This window comes from Peromyscus leucopus, chromosome 3 (assembly GCF_004664715.2).
Source record: "Peromyscus leucopus breed LL Stock chromosome 3, UCI_PerLeu_2.1, whole genome shotgun sequence".
Classification (NCBI taxonomy): domain Eukaryota; kingdom Metazoa; phylum Chordata; class Mammalia; order Rodentia; family Cricetidae; genus Peromyscus; species Peromyscus leucopus.
The window spans coordinates 66,699,194-66,725,360 of record NC_051065.1 but is presented as its reverse complement, the minus strand read 5'-3'; the positions used below and the strand labels follow the sequence as shown (position 1 = coordinate 66,725,360).

Below are 26,167 nucleotides of genomic sequence, written 5' to 3'. Positions count from 1 at the left end.
CAGTGAGGAAAGGTGCTTGCTTCCAAGCCTGACTACTTGAGTTTAATTCCTGGAAGCCACAAGGTTGATGGAGAGAACTGACTCCTGCAGGTTGTCCACTGACCTTCATATGTATCCCCCAAATAAATAAGTAAATGCAAAAAAAAATCATGATATATCACTATCCATGAATAGAAACACAGTTTTCAAAATAATAAGAAAATATATATAAACGTTTTGTTGTACTTTATAATGAATACCTCATGATAAAGGAGATGATAAAAAATTATACTAGGAATGAGAAAATATTAGCTTTATGGTTCCAGTTTTTTATATTCTTCAGTTGGCTGATGATAAAACTGATGAACTAGCCTGCCTCCATCTTAGGCTTAAAGCCATCTTACAGTAAAAATAAACTAGTTTCATTCCTGTTTATTATTAAAATCTCTGTTTCTCAAGGATTAAGCCATGCCCCACCTGTAACCTTAACTACACATGGTTCTGTACTTAACTACACACTGCCTATACTAGGAAATGGCAACCATGTCTTTGTTTCAAAAAGTTGTTATGACTACCTTGTTAGGCTGCTCATGTAACCCTGCTAAATCCCCCATTTGGGAATCCCCTATTCCTGAACTATAAAAAACATTATCTTGCCCATGTCCAGTGCTGACCTCTTGAACCCTGCCTTAAGGGGAGGCAGCCTGTGTACACAAATTAAAAAAAGCTTTCTTTAATTAATTGCTTGTTTTAGTTAATTTGGGCATGATGATTTGGGTCAGCGGTCTTTCTCCTTGGGTCTTTGGGATTAACAAAAACAGTTATAATGCTGTATGTATGTCATAATGCTGTATGACAACACTTTTTAGTGATGAATTTTGATCATTATTAGAGTTAAGACAAGAATATAGTGTGGGAATTGAATACAATGATAGATTTGGGAATGTTTTATTGTGTGCGAAATACAGCAATTCATTTCATAGACTATACTTGTTAAATGCTACTTAGAATCCTACTGAACTGTCTAATATAATTTTAACTACTATGCTCCAGAACATATTTGAGAAAAATAGAAAGTTAGTTACTCAGTGGAAACTGGTATTTTAATTTTCTTCTTTCACCTTGGGAAAGAATAAAGCATTTTAAAAATGTAAGCGTATATTTTGAATACTTGATGTCTCCAGCTTTGTGGAACGCCGACGGTTACATAAGCAAGGCTTGTGCTGTGGTGTTAATGGGCTCCATATTCAGTAGGCAGTGCAGGGGTGGAGTAGCAACCCTGCAGTCTCTTGCTGCTCGCTGGTAGACAGAAAGGCTCTAAGTCGTCGTTCTAGTCTGTGCTCACTCTCCATTTTGCCCTACCCAGTCTTTAGTGGTGCCTTTAATTGTAGCTGTGCCTCATCTTGGAGCCTGGGCCTAATGGAAAGAATCGTTAAAAAAAAAAAAAAAAAAAAAAAAAAGATGACATGATGTTATGAATGTGGGGTAAGGATAAAGAAAAGCTTCCGCCAGCCAGCCAACACTGGTGCCTTTTCATCTTCTGTTTCTGTAAACTATGTATCCTGTTCTTTATAGAATTACATTAGTATCTTTCCTATAAAATGCATTAATTATTCAGGTCCATTTTAGTATTAATATACCCTTCTTGTTATAATGAAATTTTTTTATTGTTTTATTTTTTGAGACAGGGTTTCTCTAGCCCTGACTATCCTGGAACTTGATCTGTAAACCAGGCTGGCCTTGAACTCAGAGATCGTCTGCCTCTGCCTCCTGAGTGCTGGGGTTAAAGGTGTGTGCCACCGACAGACAGAGAAAAAAAAGAAAAAGAAAAAGAAAAAAAGGTGTGTGCCACCATTATGATGAAATTTTTTTTTTTTTTTTTTTGGTTTTTCGAGACGGGGTTTCGCTGCGTAGTTTTGCACCTTTCCTGGAGCTCACTTGGTAGCCCAGGCTGGCCTCAAACTCACAGAGATCCGCCTGCCTCTGCCTCCCGAGTGCTGGGATTAAAGGCGTGCGCCACCACTGCCCGGCATGATGAAATATTTAAAAAGATCACTTTGATACAAATAGGAGAGGAAGAAGTCAAAGTATCTTTATTTGCAGATATGATTTTATACATAAAATACCTTTTAAAAGTCCACCAGGAAAATTCTACAACTGATAAGCACTTTCAGCAAAGTAGTAGAATACAAATTAACACACAAAAGTCCCTAGCCTTCCTTATATGCTAATGACAAACAGACTGAGGGGTATATGGGAGGTTTGGAGGGAAGAAAGTAAAAGAAGAAATGTTGTAATTATAATCTCAAAATTTTTCAAAAAGTTTAAAAAAATGGCCTTCAAAGAATTTTTTTTTTACCATGTATTGATTTGTTTTCTTCAAAGCTTCACTAAGCTATAATTGACAAATAAAAATTGTATATACTGCATTCAGGAGGTAGAGGCAGCAGGATTATGAGTTTGAGGCCAGTCTGGGCCAGACCCTGTCTCAAAAAAAGATGTGTATGTGTATTATGTACACCATGCTTCTGATTCTTGTTTTGGGTTTTTCTTACTTTTGAGAAAAGGACTTGCTGTGTAGCTCAGGCTTGCTTTGAATTCACTGTGCAACTAGAAGAACCCCTCTATACATCGTATTAAGAATGAAATAAAATTAATTCAAATCTTTCACACTTTCCTATGTTCATTTTCAGGTTGAAGGTTCAGAACAAATGTGGAAAGATGTTCACCTCGGAGATAGGGGTTGTGGAAGAATGGCTGTCAGAATTTAAGGTAACAGCAACTCTTCTAATACTGTAATTTTATCCTAAACAAAGTTTGTCTACGTTTAAATTCTAGTGTTTTATTTTATTTTTATTTTATGTGACTAACATGCTATAGCATTTGTAGAAAAAGAATGTTGTACTATATCATAGTAGGGAGCTATTTATGCACAGTGATCTTTTGTGGGAAATTAATTCCTTCCCCCCAAGTGGCTCAAAGAGCTTATTATCTGTGTATTCTCTTCCTTCCATGTGACATTACCATGGTCATGAATGTTGATGTCACCCCTCAGTGATCATCAGTGACCCATTGTCAGAAATGGGGTGGGAAATAGTGAAACTGGGCATGATTGACAGAAAGCAGAGGGCAGCAAGATATTTACTTCATCTACACCAAGGAATGTCTCCAGATGGAGACCTAGGAGCTGTGTTAGGAAAGTGTAATCCTTGACTCCCTGAGGAAGAAAATAAAGCCTAGGCCTTGTTGTCTCCTGAGCTCTTCTCTATGGTGGCTAACACTATGTTCCTTAAATCAGCTAGTTCCTTTCTCCTGTCCTTGTGGGACACTATGTGATCCTAAACCACAGACATGAAGAGACTGGGCAGCAAATGTCATTTTGACTTTGTCTGGGCTGATTGGGGACGGATTTACAATGTAATGGGGCCAGGCTTCTTGGCTTGCTGCAGGGACGGAGACTGCACAGTAGGTTCAACAGTGACTTCAGCACACAGAGGAAGCATTTGGAGGAAAGGTATTGTAGGTGAAATCGAGATGAAGCCATGTTTGGATAGGCTCCGAACAATGTAGGGCTGTGTGTGATGGGGTTAACATCTAGTCTGGACTTGAAAGTGGACTCAGGATCCTGACTCCTTGAAAACTATAATGTTAGCATAGATTTGTAACGTGTTCAAACTTCTTGGTCTGAAGGTCTTTATCTGTGATGAAAACCAGGGCTGCTCCTTGGTGTCAGTGAGTTAGAATCTCCAGGCAAGAGGTGCATGGGTTATTCTTACTGATACATGTTCAAATGACAAAGTTTGGAAGAGCTGTGATTTTAGACAGGGCCTTTCAGTGAGCAAGAATGCATTTAGTTACTCAAAAAGGAGGTGTTACTACACTCTAGTTGCTAAGTGACCTGTTAACCGTATGCTGGCTCTATCTGCTTCTGTTTTCTAGTCTTCCTGAATGCTGGATAGACTGTTACTTTCTTAGGTCCCCCAACCCCAGGGTTTCTCTGTGTAGCTCTGGCTGTCCTGGAACTTGCTCTATAGACCAGGCTGACCTTGCACTCAGAGTTCTGCCTGCTTTTGCCTCCTGAGTGCTGGGATTAGAGGCGTACACATAAAGGCATGTGTCCCGGTGTCTGAGGAACAGAGTACTTATCCAATTAGGAAGAAGGGTCGCAAAGGTGACTTATACAGGAGCAGCTGGAGAGGCTGCATTGGTAGATTAGTGCCATTGAGTCAATAAGCACATATATTAAGAATATGGGAATTAGATTTTGCTCTGTCTGAGAAAGGCATTGCAAACCTGGAACAGGGTTTGTTGATAGGAAACCAAGGAGCAGAGTTAGATCAGAATGGAAGGCATATACGCTTGTAAAAGGCATCTGATACTTTGGAAATGGTTGTGAGCCACCCAATGTGGGTTCTGGGAATCGAACTCGAGTCCTCTGAAAGACTAACTAGCAAGTGCTCCTAACAGCTGAGCTATCTCTCCAGCCCCCTGTTTTTGTTTTTTGTTTGTTAATTTTAAAGAAAATCCTTATTTTTGAGTAGCACAAGTATGGCAACATTATTGTAATTGACTGAGTGGGCTGAGAGTCAGCACCTTGTTGATTGGATCCCAGTTCTAGTAGGCGGTTTTCTTGAGTCAGTCCTTACAGCTCAGGCAGTAGCATTGGAACAGCTGCAGTAGGTGGTCTGCAGAGGTGACTTGGGCGCCATCATGTGCTCTCACAGTTTGAACTCCTACTTCCACAGTCTGACTCAGCAGCCTCTGAAACCCACGGAGACAGTTTGCCCCCGTAAAGCTTTATCTAAAAATCTACACACAAAATAAACACGTGTAAAAAGTCTTCTAGTGGGCTGGAGAGAGAGTTCAGGGGAGAGTGAGGGCGGGGAGTAAAGGAATTGGCCGCTGAGTCTGATGACCTGCATTATTGGAACCCACAGAGAGGACCAGCTTCCACAGATTGTCCTCTGACCTACCAATACACACACACTAAATAAATAAGAATAAGTAAATGTAAAAGTTTTAAAAATTAAAACAATCTTTTGCTTGTAGAAAATTATTAAATGTCTGCACTAGCTAATCTCTTTGTGTTTTCTTGATAGACTAACAAAGGAATTAAACTAGGATTTTATAAATATTTAATATTTTAATTATAAATATTTTAAATTACAAATAATGACTTATTTGTAAAAAGACATTTCAGATTACTTTGTGTTTTTTTTAATGCTGTGTGTATATTATGTAGACTCCTAATTTTCTTCAGTTTTCTGACAGTCATTGAATCTCAGTATGTGGCTTAGTTCATTTTCATGTGTGACGTTGTTGAGCAGGGTTGTTCTGTTTATTGATTCTTCACCCATCTGCCCATCTTCATTAAATCCATATCACTTCCTTACATTTTAAAGCCATCTGCCAAACAGTACTTTAGTATGAAGCATCTGTTTTCTTAAAAAAAAAATGCCAAGAATAATTTCAACATAATTTTTTGTTTTCATCTCCATTTCTGCTTTCTGTAACATGAGAAACCTTAGCTGGTAATAGAGAAATTCTTAAGGTCATCTGGTCCTTTAAGATCCACTTTTCCAAGCATCTTTTGTTTTGTTTGAAGTTTTATGTTTATTTTATGCATATGGTTATTTTGTCTGCAAGCATGTCTGTGTACCATGTGTGTGTCTGGAGCCCGCAGAGACCAAAAGAAGTGGGATCCCCTGGAACTGGAGTTACAGACAACTGTGAGCCACTATGTAGGTGGCTCATCCCAGGTCCTCTGGAAGACCAGCCGGTGCTCCTAATGCTGAGCCACCTCTCGGGTCCCCCACTCAGAACACGATGAGCACAGTACTTCTACCCTTCCTTCTATAGAGAAGTGACCTTCCTCACATCCACACCATGACATAGGGATGGAGTTGTGAGCCGAGTGTGATAGCTACCTCACTAACTTTAAAGTTAGTTTCTTTTCTCATTATCAGCAGCAGCCCGGGACACGGTACTTTATAGAGTTTGACTTTTCAGAAAAGAAATGTTCTTTTGTCTCTGGCTATTTCTTTTTCTCTTTTAAAAATATTTTATTTAATATCCATATGTATATGTGTTTTGATCAAATCCTCCTTTCTCTTCCCTCCATTCCTTCACTATCCTCCCCTCACTCCTCTGTTATAATTTTATATGCTTTTTTAAAAAAAATTTAATTCCCACTGGGTCCATTTGGTACTGTCAGTATGTGTCTGAATGTGGGACCATCCACTGGAGCATGAGTAGGGGCTGTGTTCCTGAAGAAAACTGACTTTCCCATATCCTAGCAGCCATCAATTGCTAACAGCTGTCAGGTAGGGGTGGGACTTCATGAGCTCCGCCCCACCTCTGCTGAGACTCAGGCTGCTTGATCTTGGGCAAACCTTCTGCAGTCCTAGCTGCTCTGAGTTGATGTGTGCAACTGAGCTGTCATGTCTGACACAGTTTCACTGCAGACATCTACGCCCTCTGGCTTGCAGTTCACAAGTAAGACTATTGATGACTTTCCCCGGTAGGATGCACAGAGCATTGCAGCACCATGAAAGTTAGGACGTAAAGAAGACGCTTCCGGGGTGGTACAGCTTGGTTTTTCATGTCCTCTTATCCAGATGTGTGGTATCTTTAGCAGGAGGGTTTTACCCCAAGTTCTGAAGGGTAACTGCCCTCGTTAGGGTTCCTATTGCTGTGAAGAGACACTATGACCACGGCAACTCTTACAAAGGAAACATTTAATTGGGGATGGCTTCCAGTTTCAGAGGTTTATCCCATTATCATCATGGCAGGAAGCATGGTGACATGCAGGCAGACATGGTGCTGGAGAAGGAGCTCAGAGTTCTACATCTCGATCCAAAGTGAATGCCACACTAGGCCTAGCTTGAGCTTCTAAGACCTCAAAGCCCACCCCCATGGTGGTATACTTCCTCTGATAAGGCCTAACCTACTAATAGTGCCACTCCCTATGAGCCTATGGGGGCCATTTTTATTCAAATCACCACAGTAACTAAGAGCAATGGCAAAACAAACAAACAAACAACAACAAAACCCAAAAACCAAAACCATGTTATTTGGAGGGGGAATCTTGCTCAGTAACAACTCAAAAAGAGGTAGCCCATACCCTGTATTGGGCTTTTTATTTGATAGCTATGGTCTCTAGGGGTGTCATTGACCTCCATTATAAGGTAGCTCATTTTATATATGTATGTACACACACACACTTTAGGAAGCTTCTGTGGTAGTAGGTTTCCATAAGACATTTCAAAAGTCTCTAGTGTTAGGATTAAATGGGGCTGGAGGATGGGAGGGCAGTGTGGGGAAGGATAAGTAACACGAAAGCCTCTGGCTGTTTCGCAGAAAATATGTGTTCACATAGACTATGTAGTGTGCTTTACTCATACCTTCAGGCTTCTTTTATTTAGGAGATTAGAAATCTGATGCTTATTTGATTATCACTCCCTTTTATATAAATTTCTCCAGTACTGAGTTACTGTTGATTAAATGACGGGACTGGAATGTTGCCTAGAGGCCTTTTGTTGCTTGCTTTTGAAATATTGAAGAATGCCCTAATCTCTGCCTGCCTTATGTAAGCAGTGCAGTGACACTGTGTTTGTGGTGGTGGTGGCTGCTATTGTTCTGGAGAACGATGGGAAGTGCCCAGTTGGTGCATACTTATGTGCCGTGCTGGTAAACAAAACTCTTATTAAATTAGAAATGCCTATTCACTCATATGCCTTCAGGCCGAATATGACCTGTTTTAAAGAATCTGTCAAATGCAGACAATGATAGTTTCATTTCTTATTCTGTTCCTGTGTTCTCTCAGCAGAGGTCTGAGTGTGAGGCTTTGTGCTGAGTGGTGGGGGTGGAGAGAACAGGACAGCTCTTTCCCTCAAGGGACCCCAGGAAAGTAGGAATGAATCAAATAACCCTGCTGTAGAAAATGGTGCAGCTTAATTTTCTGTGCGTATTTTTGCACAATCAAGCTATGTATTCTAGCCACAGCCTGCATTACCTCATGAAATACTTGGTTATGGGATGTGTGAGAAATAGTGTATGTCTTAGATGACTGTTAGAAATATCTTGAGATGTTATGTCTGCTGTGGGATTAGCACTAACTGGTTGAGTGAGTGAGTGAGTGAGTGAGTGAGTGAGTGAGTGAGTGAGTGAAGGAAGGAAAGAATTTGGGTGGGAGCAGTGATTGGGAGACAAATACTACTAATGAGATGCTCTAAAAGATAAGTTTTTATTATTGTTACAATAGATTTTTTTTTTCAGTTTTATTTGCTATTGTTCATCCATGATTATTTGAGTTACTGCTGAGAATGTCTCTCTTTCCAGTCCTCTGTCTGGTCTGTAGGCTCCATGTCTGGAGAGGTGGTGCTAGCAAGCTGTGATTGATTGTTATTTAAATTGCATTAAGAAAATTAATTTATGGTACTACAGTTCTCTGAGTTCTCCAGCTGAGGAGTCTAGTTCTTCTGCCCAACCCATAGTGTAGACTCACCACAGGCAGTAGCATGGAACTCAGGAGTATTTGAATCAAGTGACCTGTGGTTTACAGGTTAGAAACATCAGATCCTCTTGTAACAAAAAACAAGATCAGTAGGCCCTAAGGAGTTCCATTACTCCTGATGCTTCGAAGACAGAGCTTTAGTTTTCCATGTGCTTCAATATTGTTTCTAATCTAAAACTATAATTAAAGTGGAGTTTTTTTGTTTGCATGTTTATAAATGTATGGGCTGCATGCATGTGTTTATAGGTATTTGCATGTGTGTGGGTACACTTGCAACATGTTTGAGTGCATGTGTAGGCTCACAGTTGACGTTGAGTATTCTCCTTGATTACTCTGCACTTAACTTATTGATGCGGGGTCTCTCAGTTAAACACAGAGCCCACCAGCTCACTAGTCTAGCAAGCCAGCTTTCCCTGGTGATGTCCTGTCTCTGCCTCCAGAGTACTAGGATTACTATGCCTGCCTGGCTTTTACTTGGGTGCTGGGGATCCTAATTCTGGTCTTCACATTGTGCTCTATGCACTGAGGCCTCACCCTAGTCCCAATGGTGGAGTTCTGATGGTGATTCATCACGTTGGTAATAAGAGAATAAAAAATATTTTTTTGGGCTTTGTTGTTGAGTTATAATTCACATCATACAAAATTCACTATCTTAAGTGATTATGCAGGGTTGGTTTTATTTTATTTATTTTTGTTTTTGTTCTTTTGATGTATTTATAAGGTTACACCAAAAACCAGCATGGAATTCCAGAAACTCCGAATGTTAAATACTCTTTCTCAGTCTCCCTCTTCCTTCCCCATTCTGTGTTAATGACCAATGGATAATATTTTCTTTTTTAATGAATTTGTCTGCTTTAGAATTTCATAAAAATAAAAGCTGTTTTTTAAAATTTGTTTAGACACTCCCAGAAACATCTTTGCCAAATTATGCCACAAATTTGAAAGACAAGAGTTCTTTAGTTTCATCTCTCTACAAAGTTATCCAGGAGCCACAAAGTGAGGTAAGTACTGTACAGTTTGTATTAATAGTATTCAGTTTATTGTTTTATTTAATTATGAAATATAGCATACATATATAAAGTAAGAAAAATGTGTATGTTTGCTAAACAAGAATAAAATAGCAAAAACTAGAATCCTTACTATATCCCCAATCTTTCTCAGCACTTACTTCTCTCTGGTGTCTCTGGCTCTCCATAGCCTTGAAAAGTCTAAGTCACTGCATTAATTTTTCTATTCAGCAAGTATTAATGTATCTACCATGAGCCATCACTGTGGTAACATTAGGGACTCAAAGATCAGTGATAGGAGATCTTTATCCTGAGAGAGAAAAGTGGAAGAGACGAAGCAACCATACTCAATTGAATCTCTCAATACTATGGTTTATATGTTTGTTCCCTCTAAAATTCATCTGAAAACTTACATTGTAACAAGTATTTTAAAACAAGCCTGGGATATGGTTCAACGGTAGAGATCTTGCCTAGCATACACTAGGTTTTGGGTTCAGTTCCCGGCGTAAAAAGTGGAGGAAAGACTGGAACGATTTTGGTATTGGTGCTATTCTCAAAGGTGAGTTGGGCCTCCTTAGCTTTCTTGTCCTTTTCTGTCTTCTGTTGTGAGGTGATATGGAAAGAAGTCTCTTGGTCTTGGACTGCCCAGTCTGCAGAGCTATGAAGGAATACATTCTTTATAAATTACCAGGTATCTTAGCAACAACAGCAACAAAACAAGACAAAAAATAGACCATGGGTAAATACAGGTTTTCTATGTGGCAAATAAAACAAACACTCCTAGTAGCAGCAAAGTATAGGGAGACTGGGGAAGTGCAAGGCATTTGTTGGATGGTAGTTAGGTCTGGCTAGTGCCTTCCCTATTGTGGGACTAGAGAGTCAGAGCACTGGGGTAAATGGAATGGAGATGAGTTGCATGATACCTTTTGTTTTTGAGCTTATGAAAGGATGTAATAGGTTGAAAGTCGATCTTAGTGTCTCTGTCTCTCTCATCCTTCTTTGTCCATCTGCTTCTCTTTCTCGGTAGGGTCTCACTTTGTAGTCCTGGCCGTCCTAGAACTCACTATGTAGACCAGGCTGGCCTCAAACTCATGGAGATCCATCTGCTTCTGCCTCCAGAGCATTGACATTGCTGGCCTACCACCAATCTCTTTGTAACTCATCAATGGTCCCTTCAAGGGAAAAAGAAAAAATTAAAACAAGCCCAACTACTAGTAAAAAACAATTACAGTTAGGACATAAAGTACTAAGTCAATGCTGTTTGAATTTCCAGAGGTATTAGTCATTCCTTGTATGGAGGATGTTCTCTTCTCTAAAACACTAATTGTCAAATTAATATTTAAATGAATGTCTAATTTTTGTAATAAATGAACTAAAAACAAAATTCATGATTTTAACTTTATAATTGGGCATGCTCTTGTCTGTTTACCATTACTGAGAATTTGGCTCTGCTCTTTAAGTTGCTTTCTGGAAATACTTGCTTAAAGTCTATAAAAATGTAACAGCTGAAACAGAGCAGGTTGTTAGCTTATCAAATAATATGGTTACTAAGGAAGAAGCTTACACTGATTTTCTACAAATATTAACTTCAGCAGTGCATAGAACAGTGGCTGATCCTGATGTTAGGAAGGTTTTGGTTAAGTTTTTGGCTTTTGAAAATACTAATACACATGTTAAAAAGCCATAAAGTTTAAAAACTCAGGAAGTTCCTCTAGAGGAATGGATGTTATGGAAAGCCTTGCAGATACCATAGCTTCATTTTATCCTGTGAATCATTTTGATAAGTTTCTTATTCTAGTGATTGCTATACTTGTTTTTGCTGTAATAATTTTCCTGACTTTCAAATACATTCTGACTTACAGATATAAGACTGTGAGACAGCGCAAAAGAGAAAGGGATGTCTTCACTGTGTGGCTGCATAATCTTCAACATCATTAATACAGCTTAGACAAAAGGGGGAACATTGTAGGAATTCAGCAGAGTCACTGTTTCTGGGGTAGACATTAGAATGAACAGCTGTTTTCTCGAAGTACTTTGACCTTGAAGGATCCTTGTAGAAAGCAGTGACTGTTTTCTGTGATCTATAGAATTGTTTTACTGAAGGGGCATTGCAGCCATCCCATGACTTTGGTCACAATACACCTCAGGCACCTGAGGCTCTTGTATTATTGTGTATTGCAAACGGTACATAATAAAGGACTAGAGTCATGGGGGCATATCTCTTAACATACAGATTTTTTATTAATGGATGTCATAAAAGTCTCATTGTAACTCAGTTATTTTAGAACTCAGTATTCTTTTTCATTATTTCCAAAGTGAAGAGTTTCATGATGACATTTCCACATATATATATAGTATGCTTATCATAGCTACCCTCTCTATGACTTTTCTGAGTCTCTCTTCCCCTCTCTTTTCTTCATCTATCTCCCCAAAGCCCCTCCCTGGCTTTATGAGAGCACTCGCTTTGCCTGTGACAGTGATCTATAGTGCACCTGTTTTTCTGCTTAATTTTGTTCTCTGTGCTGAATAAAGCTGCGTTTTCTATGTCCCACACTTCTTTAGCCTTTTATCTATTGGTGCTATAGCACCTAGACCGAGTCCATAGTTGGGAACGGTGCCGTGGTGGCAGACATGAGTCTGCAGGTGTCTTTATCAGAAGCTGACTCGGGTTCCTTTGCTATATACCCAGAAGTGATATAACTGGCTCATATCGTAGTTCTACTTTTAATATTTGAAAAAGCTGAGGTTCTTTCTTTTTCTTTTCTTCAGTGCTGGAGACTGAACCTAGGGCCTTGTTCATGCTAGGCAAGTGCATTACCACTAAGATATACCATCCTAGGCAGAACTCAGGGTGTATTTTCAAACAGATAGGGGTATGTGATGATTAGGTTCTCATTAGACTTACAAAAAGGTCATTTAGGAGGCTGAGGAGATAGTCTGTGAAGTACTTCCCATGCAAGCATGAGGACCTGATCTTGGTCCCAAGAACCTATGAAAAACCTTGAAATGGCGGTACATGCTTGTACTCCCAGTGCTTGGGAGGTAGAGACAGGTAGAGCCCTGGAGCTTGGCCACCCGGCCCAGCCTAATTTGGAAACTGCAGGTTAGTAAGAGACCCCGTCTCAAAAACCAAGGTAGATGCCACCTAAAGAACAAGAGTTGAGGTTGGCCTTTGCCCTCCATATGTACGGGTGTAGATGTAACCAATCGTCTTATTAAATAAGAAACACAGAACCAATGTAAAAGAGAAAGCCAAGAGGTCAGAGCTCAGAGCTAAAATCTCACCCTTCCTCCTGCGGTGGTCCTAGCTCTCCAAAAGAGAGCTACTTCCTGTGTGTATGTCTTTTCATAGTCTTTTTGTTCTGCCTTCTCATTGGTTGTAAACCCAAACACGTGACTGCCTCATCATTGCCTGTATGTACAGCCCCCCAGGTCTTAAAGGCGTATGTCTCCAATGCTGGCTGTATCCCTGAACACACAGAGACTTACCTAGTTCTGCCTACCAAGTGCTGGGATTAAAGGCGTGTGCCACCACCGCCACACTCTTGCTATGGCTCTAATAGCTCTGACCCCCAGGCAACTTTATTTATTAATATACAATCAAAATCACATTTCAATACAATTAGAATACCACCACATTTCCCCTTTTCTATTTTAATAAAAAGAAAAAAAAGAAAAAGGTTATAACTAACATAAGAAAAATCATATACAAAAGTACAATAACTATATACAATATATACAAGTAATAAATACCTAAACTGTCTAGTCCATTTGTATTTGACAAATCAGAGAAAATAATTCCATTATCTATCCTATTTTGGTAAATCCAAAATGTATCTAATTCACTTTCTATCCTAATTAATCTTCAACTATAACTAACTAATCTTCAACCATAACTAACTAATCTTCAACTCCCTCAGAGACCCAAGAAGGAAATAATATTAGCTAACAAAAATAAAAACAGGAAGTGCATGCAAGCAACTTCCAAAAAATTTGTGAGTTGACAGAAACAGTCAGCTGCCTTGACAGTCACCTGAGGTTTCTCTGCAGTGTTTTCAGCCTATAGGCTTAGCATATCTGACAGACTCATTTGTGAAGTAGGATATACAACAGTTCAACCTCACATTGGGTGTGAGCAGTCCATGTACCAGAAACACCTGAATTCCACTAGTGTCATGTCATGTTTCAGGATTTTAAATTCTGGAAATTGTTGATGGTTTTTGAATTCAGCTGTCCATTCTTCTTGGCTGTGCATATATGGCTTCATCTCAGCATCCCCTTCTTCTCCACATCCCTCTATTAAGTGCCAGTCTACTATTGAGAGGCGTGAGTTTTCAGCTGCTGTTCCATTGCACAACAGAAGGCATCGGCCCACTGCCTGTTCAGCTGCCTTCTAAGAAAAGGGCACTGTACCTTTTCCAGATTGCAAAGGCCACTTCATGGATGGGGCCATATTGTCCTGGCCTCAGAAGATGCCTTTTGATAAAGCCATAGCCACACTTGTTTTGGCAAGAATCAGTAGTCCTTTGTTTCGTGTTCTGCCTGTCCATTTTGTCCTGTTGATTCGAGGATACTTTGTTGTCCAGTGGCTAACTTTTGCCACAATGAAAGTTAACTCCATATGTAGTTTCTTCAATGCTCATATTTTCTCTGAAGTAGATTGGTACTGCCAGGAGCCGACATGTATCAAAAAAGAAAAATTTCTAAGTTATTAAACATTTTAAATGCCATATTCTGTAGATCTCTGAAGGGTTTGAAGATTATTTAAAACAGGTTGATTATAAATGCGATCTCTTTCTAAAAAAGAAAAGGGGATATGATAAAGATATATAGGATATAGAGATGATAAGATAAAAGGGTAGATTAATGAACCTACTTTTAAAGAACAACTTGTTTAAAATGTTTTACATTGGTATAGATTTTAGTTTATGTTTAAAATGTTTTACATTGGTATAAATTTTAGTTTATTGATACAAACTTGAAGTTAATTTTGTTGTACTATATATATATATATGTGTGTATATATATTCTTGTTTGAGGTATTATGTTTATGTAACTCATTTAAAATTGTAATGGATAATTAAGAAATAGATTAATAATTAGTCATCTATGATAATCATATTTGTAGCCGTGTTAGTTAAGTCTTCTAGGTATACATAGATATATTTCAGATAGATAGGTAATCTTCAAACACTTCATAGACCTAGAGAATATGGCATTTAAATAACTTAGAATTCTGTTGACATGAGACACAATTGCTCATGGCTGCACCAATTTGATCCCGAGAGAATGTTGGGCTTCTAAGACATTTCCATTTGGAAGTTTGTCTTCTTGACACAAAATGGCCTACTGGGCAAAGAACTGCCCTTGCCTTGACAGCTGACAGTACGAATGCAATGCTGTCCTTCCTGGACAAGCGGGACACAAGGAAAGTGACCACTGTACCCTGCCAAGACAGGGTAAGATGGTCTTTCAGAATTCCTGCTTATGAAAATGGTCTGTCATATACTCTCGGCCTGTACCCAGTTTGAATGCACCAACAATGCTGAGAAACATTAGGTGACTGTCCAGGCTGCCAGCTGTCTTGGTCTACTCTTGCAAGATTCCCAAAAGTTGCTTGTATCCATCTACCATTTCTCAGGTACCATTATGTTCCTTCTCAGGTCTTTGATGTGGTTAAAGACTAGATAGTTGTAATTTCCTCAGTTATGATAAAAGATAAGTTAGATATAAAACCTTAAACTCACAAATATAAGATAGATAGAACATCTTCTTTAATATTGTAACTGTAATTCTTGCTCGATAATTGTTTTGTTATATGTAATTTTACCATGTTAAAGTTAAAACCTTCCTTTTTAAAAAAAAAAGAAAAGGGGAAGTGCTGTGGATATCGCTCTATATAAATAAAACACTGATGGCCAGTGACCAGACAGGAAGTATAGGCGGGACAAGGAGAGAGGAGAATTGGGGAAACAGGAAGAAGGAGGGAGAGACACTGCAGCCACTGCCAGGACAAGCAAAATGTAAAGACGCCGGTAAGCCACCAGCCATGTGGCAAGGTATAGATTTATAGAAATGGGTTAATTTAAGATATAAGAACAGTTAGCAAGAAGCCTGCCACGGCCATACAGTTTATAAGTAATATAAGCATCTGAGTGATTATTTTATACGTGGATTGTGGGACTGCAGGGCTTGGTGGAACCTGGAGAGAATCCCTTCAGCAACATACGGGCACACACACAAGTTTAATACGTGTATTTGAAGTACAGGCTTATCTTAACAGTTCTTTAATAACCTAATGACCATATGTGACAATGTTTCCATGGGGAAATATATTCCAAAATGTAACTGAGCCATTAGCAATCCAACATGTTCAGTTGCATGCCTAAAATATATTCAAGTTAGGTATGCCTATATTTCTCACATTGTATGTTGTTATTTTCTGACATTTGTAAGAGTCAGAAGATCTGGCTCTTCTCTGGCTCTTGTGAGTGTGTGCTGTCTGCCATGGTAGATAGCCGTTCTGCCTCCATTTCCTTATATGAACAGTGTGGCTAATCATGTTCTACTTACTGTGTAATGGGAATTGATGTTTCTGTATGAACAGTACTTTGCAAGCTGTAGAACATCGAACAGATGTTGGTGTTTATCTGTATTGGCTTCAAATGCATAATTTTATTTAATCTTTTTGCAGCATGATTTTTTCTTCTCTTTAAATCCGTCTTCATTTAATTCTGCTTTCATTAAGCAAAAATCTTTTTAATTTGGGATTTGAAACTGGTTTAAAGACGTTGAGTGTGTTTTGATTAAAATTGATTATGTGTTCTTACAGAGTGTCTTGAATGATTTTCTAGCAAGGTTCATAATTGCAAATACTTGTTAAACTTTACCAAGCTTCATGAATTGATTCAATTAAAGCTTGCTTGGGGATTTAGAAATATGAGTGCTGGGCCACAGTGCAGAGTCACTTAGAGTTTTTGTTTTGTTTAAGACAGTCTTACCATTTGCTTTCTAACCACCATTGTGATATGGGGAAAAAAACATCCCTTGTGGAAGAGTAGCTGTCAGAAGGATGTGTTTGACTTAATACTTAGTTTACTTATGTAGTCTATTTGAAATCAAAATGTATACTATTTATTGATTTCTCTTTGTTGTAATTATTAGTAATAGAAATCTGCTTGATAGCTTGATTTAATTTGTCTGCTAATGAAATATATATTTTGTTCAAATTTCCTTGAAAAGCAGTACCTGTGAATCTCCTGATACATTTGATCATGCTTTGTGTTTGATCACAGTATGTGACTTAAAGTAACACTTGAGAGACATGTGAGTCTCTTAACTTGCTTTTCTGATTTTTAAGAGTCTTTAATAAAGGTGTAGTTAGCTTTACTAACATAATGTAATTGGGAGTATTGTGGGAAAGAAAAAGGCTGTAGATGATTCTAACTTATGTATAAAGCCCAGGGGCAGTAACCATGGCTTCAACAGGGACTTGGGTGTACTGGCTCTAACTGCTCTACACACCAGCTGTTGCACATGTGGGAGCAAGCAATGGGCCAGGATTTCTGTCTTAATTTCTTCTGCCCTGTGGACAGTCCCTTACATGTTGACTTCTCATTTACTGAGAAGAAAGCCTAAGGAAGAGACACCCCCATGGCTCAGCTGAGAGGTGAAACGACACGACCAGAGTAGAGTACTTGACGAGAGCTGCAGAGCATCTTGCTGATGTGTTGTACTGTCCGCCACTCGAATTTAAGGCTTTCTGAAATAGCTGGGTGGGGACTAGTTTGGCTTCAGGAAAATTAAAGTAGTTGTCTATTTCAGAGTTGACCGTTCTGAGAAACCTTTTATAAGTCATATAGCGGTGTCATTCACTAGTTCATGTTTACTGTGTTCTCCATCATCTTCCAGTTGCTAGAGCCTGTGTGTCACCAGCTCTTTGAGTTCTACCGCAGCGGGGAGGAGCAGCTGCTGCGGTTCACCCTGCAGTTCCTCCCGGAGCTCATCTGGTGCTACCTCGCCGTGTCAGCCAGCAGAAATGTGCACAGCAGTGGCTGCATCGAGGCCCTGCTTCTAGGGGTTTACAACCTGGTTTGTATTTGATGAACTAACAAAAGGCTTTTGGAAAACTGCTTCTCATTTTAGTAAAACCACTATTCATTAAAAGAAAGAATAGCCAAGCATGGTGATGGCATGCTTTTAGTCCCAGCATTTGGGAGGCAGAGGCAGACAGATCTACTAGAGTTCAAGGTCAGCCTAATCTACAAAGAAGGTTTCAGGACAGCCAATAAAAAAAAAAAAAACCTAATGGTATTGGGGCATCCATATAATTAACTAAATGAACTTGTATGGGTTAAATGAAAGCTGAAACGCAGAGCATTTGAGTTCTCTTATAGAGATAGTAATAACAACAACAATACCACTAGTGGGGTTTTATTTCATTTGGTTTTGAGGTAGAGTCTCACAATGTATCCCTGGCTGGCTTGGAACTTGCTACCTAAAACAGGCTGGCCTCAAACTCACAAATATCTGCCTGTGGTGATATTTTGTTTTACCCTAGCCCAGCAAACTCAGTCAGTTTTAGAGCAAGACTCTTAATCTCAGGATCATGGGTTCGTGACCCACGTTGGGTGCCAAATGTTGTACGAAATCTAATAGGTCTTTTAATAAAAAACAAAAAAACCCGGAGCCAGATATTGAGGTAAATGCTGGGAGATCAGAGAGACAAAGGAAAGAGCCACAGCCACGTCTCACCTCACCATCTCTACTAATCCTCTGACTGAATGTCTCTTGAGTCCTCAGCCAAAGGGGTCCAGCCAAAGGAGGGCCTCTAGCCAAAAAGGGCTCCTCAACCGAAAAGAGCTCTAGTTCCTGTCTCCTCACACCTTATATACCTTTCTCTGCCTAGCCATATCACTTCCTTCTTAGTACTGGGATTAAAGGCGTGTATGCTTCCCAAATAGTGGTAGCAGAGGCATGAGATCTCAAGTACTGGGATTAAAGGTGTGTGCCACCACTGCCTGGCTCTGTTTCTCTCCTAGACTGAATCAATCTCATGTAATCCAGGGTGGCTTTGAACCCACAGAGATCCAGATGGATCTCTCTCTGCCTGTTGAGTGCTAGGATTAAAGGTGTGTGCCACCACTGCCTGACCTCTATATTTAATCTAATGGCTTGTTCTGTCCTCTGATCTTCAGGTTTTATTAGGGTACACAATACATCACCACATCTGCCTGTCTCTGACTTTCAAATGCTGGGATTACAGTCCTATGCTGCCATGCCTAGCTACGACTATTGCTTAATTTTTTTACTTACGATGCATTTAAGTTTATCTATAAGTCTGTTTCGTACCTTTACAAAATAAGTGAGTAGAAAGATCTAATCTGAGACTCACTAGTCATACTTTGTAAGTCTCCACTGTCTCCTGAGCATGTGCATTCTATTTAACAGTGTGTGTCATTCCTAGCTTGAGCATCAGTTATGAGATGACATTCTGGATACTGACAGTTTGTGTTCTTTAAGATGGAAAAGAAAGGTGAGGTCCTTTTGTAGACACACCTCATGTTTAATTGACTTAGAGACTAGAGCTTGTTAGTGAAGAACAATCACTATGCTCTCCATGCCTCAGCCATCCTGAAAACAATGGAACTTAAGTTAATTGGGTTTTTTCTGTGCTGCACTACAGCACTCTGCTCTGCTTTTGTTTTTAAAATGCAGCCGTGTTCATGATGACTACTGGTGCTAGTGGGTAATTAATAGTGGATCACCAATGTTAAAGATTTTTAACTGACTTTAAAATTCCTTTTATTCTGCTCTTTTAAAAGTTGTCTTAGAGGAAAGAAAGGAAAGGGAGAAATGTAATTAATTTTATAATCTCAAAAAATTAAACCTGGAAGAATTGTCCTAACAACTTATTTTTAAAATGTTATGTGTTCAAGGTGACTGTTTTAAGATATTTTCTTTTACTTTTGTAGGAAATAGTTGACAAACAGGGACATAGTAAAGTATTGAGTTTTACAATTCCATCTTTATCCAAACCATCTGTATATCATGAAGTAAGTAGCTTTTTATCAAAGTAAATTTATTGGGTCCTAAGCTCTGATAGTCCCATAAATTAGGGTGTAGTTACCTGTGCATAAAGGTGAATTGTTAGTACCTCAGAGGTACTAATTAGCACCACACAGAGTGTATACTGTTCCAAAAATGAGATAAGTCAAAATCACTAAGCAGTGAACTAAGATCTGATAGTGAGAGCCTTATTGAAAGTATCTTTTTAACCTTCATGTAATGGGTAAGACATCTTAATTTGTGTGTATGTGGGGGTGGGTAGACAATTGTGTACTCTATGATAGAAGTTGGAAATTAAACTTTTTGGTTTTCATGTTTTTAATTTTAATTGATGAAAATGTGAAAGTGTTTTTAATTTTTATTAAATCTTGGAGTGGAAATTGGATAGGCAGTCTGAATATTTGTGAACTATATGGTGTCCCTAGTAGGCACTCTCCATTCTTTGTGTACTCTTAATGTCACATTTAACAGAACAGCTTCTTTTCTTTAGCCTTCCAGCATTGGGTCTATGGCTCTGACTGAGAGTGCGCTATCCCAGCATGGCTTATCCAAAGTCGTGTACAGTGGGCCCCATCCTCAAAGGGAAATGCTTACAGCACAGAACAGGTACACTGGGAAGAACCAGTTCTTCTACCACACCAAGTTGTAAAAAAAAAGGATCTCAGTAAATTTAGTGTTTAATGAGTTATATGTTACAATTACGTGGATATTGAATCATTTTATAAAAGAATAGAACATATCTGGATTTGTCCTTGTACTTTGCTTCAGATTATCTGGAGCACTGAATTTTTTTATGATGTATGATTGTTACTTGCAAAGACTTCTTTTTCCTCTGAGTTTTCCTTACTGTGTTTGTAATATGTAGGTCTGGTTCTGTTGCATAATATCTGTTAACCTTCCTTTGGTTTGTCTTCAGGTTTGAAGTGTTGACATTCCTTTTGTTGTGTTACAATGCTGCCTTAACCTATATGCCCAGTGTTTCTCTTCAATCACTGTGTCAGATTTGTTCAAGGTAAATTTAAATTCCCATTTTTCTAATACTGGAGGATATGAATGTAGGTAGGACTGCTAGTTTATTGCATCCCTAAGTTACTTTTGTTTTGTGTAATTGTTTGTTTAAAACATATAGTTCAATATCCAGCATATATTAGAAATAGTAGCTACCAAAAAAACACAATGATGAATATCTAATTGAGTAGTGTTTGGATGGACTATTAAATCAGAGAGATTATATTACTTATATTACATTTAAAATGATGGCATGATCATAACCTTTTAATTTGTGAAATATGATTAGGTATTCCTTTTTATCTTGTTTTTGTTATTGTTTATCTATACTGACTGTTCTCTAGTTTGCTGCCAAAAAATAAGAGAAACATGGCATTATGTTTTCCTTAAAAAACTAGAGCTAAATGTTTTGTTGAATAAGTTATAAAATTTGGGGCATATTATGCAAACATTAAAAATCTTAAGAGTTTTTTAGCATTTGAACATTTAATAGCACATGTGGTATGTTTGTTACAGCTCTTATATTTGCTAAATATGATCAAAATGATAATACTTCACTTTACTGGGAGCAATTTAAAGTAATTTTTTTCTCTTTGTGATAGTCTCCAATTCTCTAGTTTTCTATGATTAATATTTTTAAAACAATAAACAAAACAGAAAAAAACAGATTTTTACCTTTTACAAGTAAAGTAAATAAGGGAAATTCTGGAGTTAAGGAAATTAGGTGAAAATTTATGTTTGAGTAATTTATTTAGTAAGTAAAAATTAGCCACAAGAAGGGCATATCAGTTAGCTTTTCTCATTGGTATGACAAAATACTGACGAAGCAGCTTAAGCAAAGAAGAGTTTGTTCCTGCTCGCACTCTGGGAATACAGTCCATCCTGACAGAAGGCGCATGGAGAGACTGGCGCTGTGGGCTGTCTGTCTGTGAGGAAGCAGAGAGGAACGCTGGTGATTGTGTATTCCTCACTGCAGAACCCGCCCACGGGATAGTACTGTTCCCTCCCATAGTTGAACCCCTCTGAAAGCACCCTCTCCCCTCTCCAAAGCGCCTAGACCCCGCTTCCTAGGTGACTAATCCTCAGGCACAGTGTAAAATCAATCTGTGTCTGAAAAGCCTGACCTCACACTGCTTCCACCTTGGGCCAGGGAGTCAGTTGGGTTCATTGACTTCTTAATTTAGTAACAGGTATCAGAAGATTAAAGACAGTGCTGGGAATCAAATTCCTCTGAGGGGAGGCTCAAGCTTCCCAGAGTCTTCTTTTTCTCCCCGCCCCCAATTTGTGCACTTGATGTGAGAAGTGAGAGGGTGGAGATAGGACATGATGGACAGCACTCAAGAGTCCAGAGACACTGGTGGGTTGTGTTTTGGACCTGTGGGAGGGCAGGCTGCTGCCAGTTAAGGACCCTAGTTAAGGCCAGACATTCGGTGGCGTCCTGGTCTGGCCTCAAGCCTTTCCTTTCTGTCTCGGCTTTGGCCTTTGCCATGCAGGCTGCTCACACAAATGGTCGGTCCCCTGGCCCCGAGCATTGTGCCAGCCTTCCTTAGTGTGCCTCTGCGGGCGTTGTCGCCTCTGCTCCCGAACTTGAGTTTCCAGTTGGCTCAAATTCCTCCTTCCAGTTTCTGGGCACCCTGCATCAGATGCGCTGGGTCTAGGCTTCACAGGTGCCTGAGGGTACAGGGCTCCCAGGTCCACTCCATGCACCTAGTCTTGGTGGAGCTGTGTCCGGAAGGTGAGAAAGGCTAGAAGGAGCCCTCCATGCTACAGCTCACTCGGTGCCTGCATTGCCTCTCATCATGAATTTCTGTTTGTTTTAGTTTTATTCAAGTTATTTTCCTTGAAAAAATAGCAAAATCTGCTGATTTCTCTTTAGAATTCTCTCTCAGGAGGTGTCATATTTACACAGGGTATAAACAGTATATAGCTCTAGCTGCTCTGAAACTCACCATGTAAACCAGGCTGGTCTTGAACTCACAGAGATCCACCTGCCTCTGCCTCCCAAGTGCTGGGATTAAAGGTGTGCACCACTATGTCTAGCAGGAGCATTTTTTTAAATTTGTCTGAAATTTATTATGGATATTTCGTGAAACTTGAGTCTGAATTACAGTAATTTTTCTGATCCTGAAGTTTGTACTAAGAACTTAGTCAGGAATTAAATATTATTCTAAAGATCTGTTAATGACAAGATCCCATGTAATGTCCCCAGAATTATTGATAGCTGAATTGATCAAAATTAGTAAACTAACCAAAGAGTGTCTGATTCATCTGCTTCATACATCTGCCTTTGTCTTTACAATCTTTCCCAGTCTGACATATTCAGGGAAATGTTATAGGCAAATGTTTTGTTTGGGAGATTGTTTTATAGATATTAGACTTGTTATTTTTATTGTTGGCTCATAAATATTAGAAAATCATCTGCACTTAACAAATGTGTTTATTTGGTCTTTCCAGAATCTGTGTCTGTGGCTATCCTCGACAACATGTAAGAAAATACAAAGGTGTAAGTAGCAGGATACCAATTTCATCTGGATTCATGGTGCAGATGCTAACAGGAGTCTATTTTGCCTTGTAAGTGTGTCTCATACACAAAGCACACTGGTGGTTCTTTGGCATATTGTAGCTTGCCAGTCTGTTTCTACAACAGTGTAATCTCAATAGATAGATAAACAATCACCTTTTTTTTTTTGGAGACCGGGTTTCTTTGTGTAACAGTCCTCGATGTTCTGGAACTCATTTTTGTAGACCAGGCTGCCCTCAAACTCACAGAGATCCACCTGCCTCTGCCTCCTAAGTGCTGGGATTAAAGGCATGTGCCACCACTGCCCAGCCAATCATATTTTTATGAAAGAACAGGAATCAAGTTCTTAATAGTTTTATCATTTAAAACATGTATTTTAAAGTTGTGCACAATTTCAAACTGACTAAAACACTTCATTTTTTAGAATTCAGGGTCAGGATGAAAATGGATAAAATGTGAATATGCTCAATTTCTATACATGACTATTTTTTTGCTATGATTTTCAAATTGGATTTTTAAAATCCCATTTTTTTTCTAGAAATTTTAGCTCTTCAAAAGCACTATAGAGAATGTTCAATCAGAAATAACTTATTAATTCCTAACATCAGTGCTTAATCTTAGGCAGTAACTTAGATACCAGTGTGTATCTGAATCCTGTCTTGTACTTTGTAAGGTAGTAACTTAGATACCGGTATATATCTGAATCCTGTCTTGTACTTTGTAATTCTCATGTTACATGCATGGTAAGACACTTTACATTATATTCTCTTGATACTTTAATTTACTCTAGCAGAATAAGCTCCTTGACTCAGGGAAGAATTTATGACTTAGAGGCCAAATGTGGCCCGCACTGTGAAGTTTACTGAGACATAGTTGTATTCCTGTGTTTGCTCTCTGGCTGTGGTTGTCTTCCCATGGCAGTGACAGAGTTGAGTAGTTCTGATAGAGAGGCCATGTCCACAATTTAAAACACTGAATTTGGGGGTTTGGTTGTTGTTGTTAGAGACAGCATGGCCCTGAACTCCTGATGATTAGAGATGTGTGTCACCATGCCTAGCTCTGAAATACTTGTGACTAGCCCTTCAAGGTTTTCTAAGCTTTGTGTTAGATCATTAGTGTTGCCTCACAGGGCGTGGATACTCTGCATTTTTCTTCTTGTTTCATTTTGAGTATCTTCTGTGATCTGTCTCCATGCTTAACTTTCCCTGACTCAGTAGACTTGACCTATAGTCGACTCCAAGGCCACTGAAGGGCTGTCGTTTCGTACTGTGTTTTGCTTCTCCTCTCTTTGTTCTGCTCTTCCTTACAGAGCACTTCTCTTCTGAAATCTCTGTTGTGAGTGTTGCCAGTCTTTTCCACCAGAGCATTTAAAATATTGATCATAGCCGTTTAAATTACCCTGATAACCTCAATATTTGGGTCACCTCTGGATTGAGTTCATTTATTTATTTGTGTATTTAGTGGTGCTGGAGATTGAACCTAGTGTCTCATAGAAGTTCTCTACTGCTTACCTGTATCTTTGGCCCTGAATTTAATTCAATTAATTACTTCATTATTGACAGGCTTCTTTCCTCTTGCTTATAATATGCCTTATAATTTTTTATTGTTCATGATTTCAATCAGTAGTAGGGCAGTAGAAACCGCTGTCAATGTGATTTCTGCCTGAAAATGGGTATGATTCTTTTTCAAGGGTACTAATGAAATTTTGTAGGTAGGACTGTGGAGTTGTTAAGAGTCAGAGCCCAGGGCCCTGGCAGCCTTAACAAAAAATAGTGAGAAGCAGAAAAAGGAGTTCTAGTCAATGTAGCCATATTGGGAGAGGAGCAAATTATGGAGGACAAGAGGGAGACATAGCTGCAGTCCACCCATTGTGGTGGACCATCACTATCTGCTCCAGTCTCTTGCAAGGTGTGGTGACAAGTTGTCAGGCTGTTGACCTGTATTCCTGGGAGACAAGCTCCCTCCTTGGCAGGCACGATAGCCCTAGTCCTTTTCTTCTCCCAGCGTGAGACTCTTGGGGAAACACCAGTTTCTTGGGGTTCTCAGTTTCAATGGGCTGATAGCCAAAGGGAGGGGCACAGTGTCTCTCTTTGCTCTTGCCAGGATGGTTTCTGCAAGGGTTGTATTACTGTTGCCATAGTTACAGTCATACTGTAAATCCCCCTACTCTTGCCTAGTAGGAGCTGGTGGGAGCTGGACTGCTGACATTTCCCTCCTTCAGCGCTCTCTGTATGCCTGCCCCTAGAGGGGGTCTCTTCCCCCACTTTCTAGCCCGCTTCAGCAATAGAATGTTCTTCCTTATTTCTCAGTGTACACTAGCCTGGCACGGACGGGAATGGAGTGTCAGCCAGTGTTCTAGGGAGACTTCTTGTACCTGAATGATGTGTATGCAGGGGTGGAGGGTGGGGGTAGTCCTCAGTGCTCTTGCCTCTCCTTCAGAAGTAGAGAACTCCTAGTTATCTCAGCACAGAATGAGGTTTATATTCCCCTTTTCCCCCTCAGTGCCTCAGTTCCTCATCAACTATCCTGAGAGTTATAGGGTAATAGGATTGACTATCCTCTCCCTAAACACTGTAGAACTTTTGTTCACATGGGAAAAAAATGTCTGGCAAGGTCCTTGTGCTTTTCCCATGACCACCTTGGTCTTTCAAGCCTGCACCACAAGGGCTGCCTTTTCGGATCCCCGTCCTGCTTCTCATGTTTCCTGTGGGAAGCCCCTGTGGTGGTGTAAATGTCCATGTACATGCTCCAGAGTTTTTGTATGTGCTGCTAGCTCCAGAACCAACTTCATGGTGTGCTAGAACTTGTTAGTAAGCGTAGTTGAATTCTCCCTATGTGATGCCTTATGGCCCTCCCTCCTGTGGGTTCAGACTCTATGGTTACCCTGTGCCCTCAGCTCTTGGTTGTATTCATTAGAAGTACAAAGATAACTGGGTTTATCTTGGCCTTTCCCTATCAGGCCTCACTGTGTGCTTGATGGGATTCCCATTTCTTTAGTCTGTTAACAGATGACCAAACCATTATATCTCTGTCGACTTTCATCACTCGGTTGACTTTTAGGAAGGGTTT

The 26,167-nt window shown here is 39.5% G+C and overlaps 1 protein-coding gene across 3 annotated transcripts in view; it reads left to right on the top strand.

The window, feature by feature from the left end:
* The window catches only part of Fam126a (family with sequence similarity 126 member A), an 88,670-nt gene that overhangs the window by 18,397 nt on the left and 44,106 nt on the right, over positions 1–26,167 (top strand). For all 3 annotated transcript variants that reach the window (XM_037203744.1, XM_028864179.2, XM_028864180.2), the window contains exons 2-8: positions 2,673–2,751; positions 9,394–9,495; positions 17,413–17,592; positions 19,476–19,556; positions 20,060–20,175; positions 20,486–20,581; positions 23,032–23,148. In XM_037203744.1, coding sequence (XP_037059639.1) covers positions 2,701–2,751; positions 9,394–9,495; positions 17,413–17,592; positions 19,476–19,556; positions 20,060–20,175; positions 20,486–20,581; positions 23,032–23,148 — 743 coding nt within the window. In that variant the 5' untranslated portion in view covers positions 2,673–2,700. The remainder of the gene's footprint in view (positions 1–2,672; positions 2,752–9,393; positions 9,496–17,412; positions 17,593–19,475; positions 19,557–20,059; positions 20,176–20,485; positions 20,582–23,031; positions 23,149–26,167) is intronic.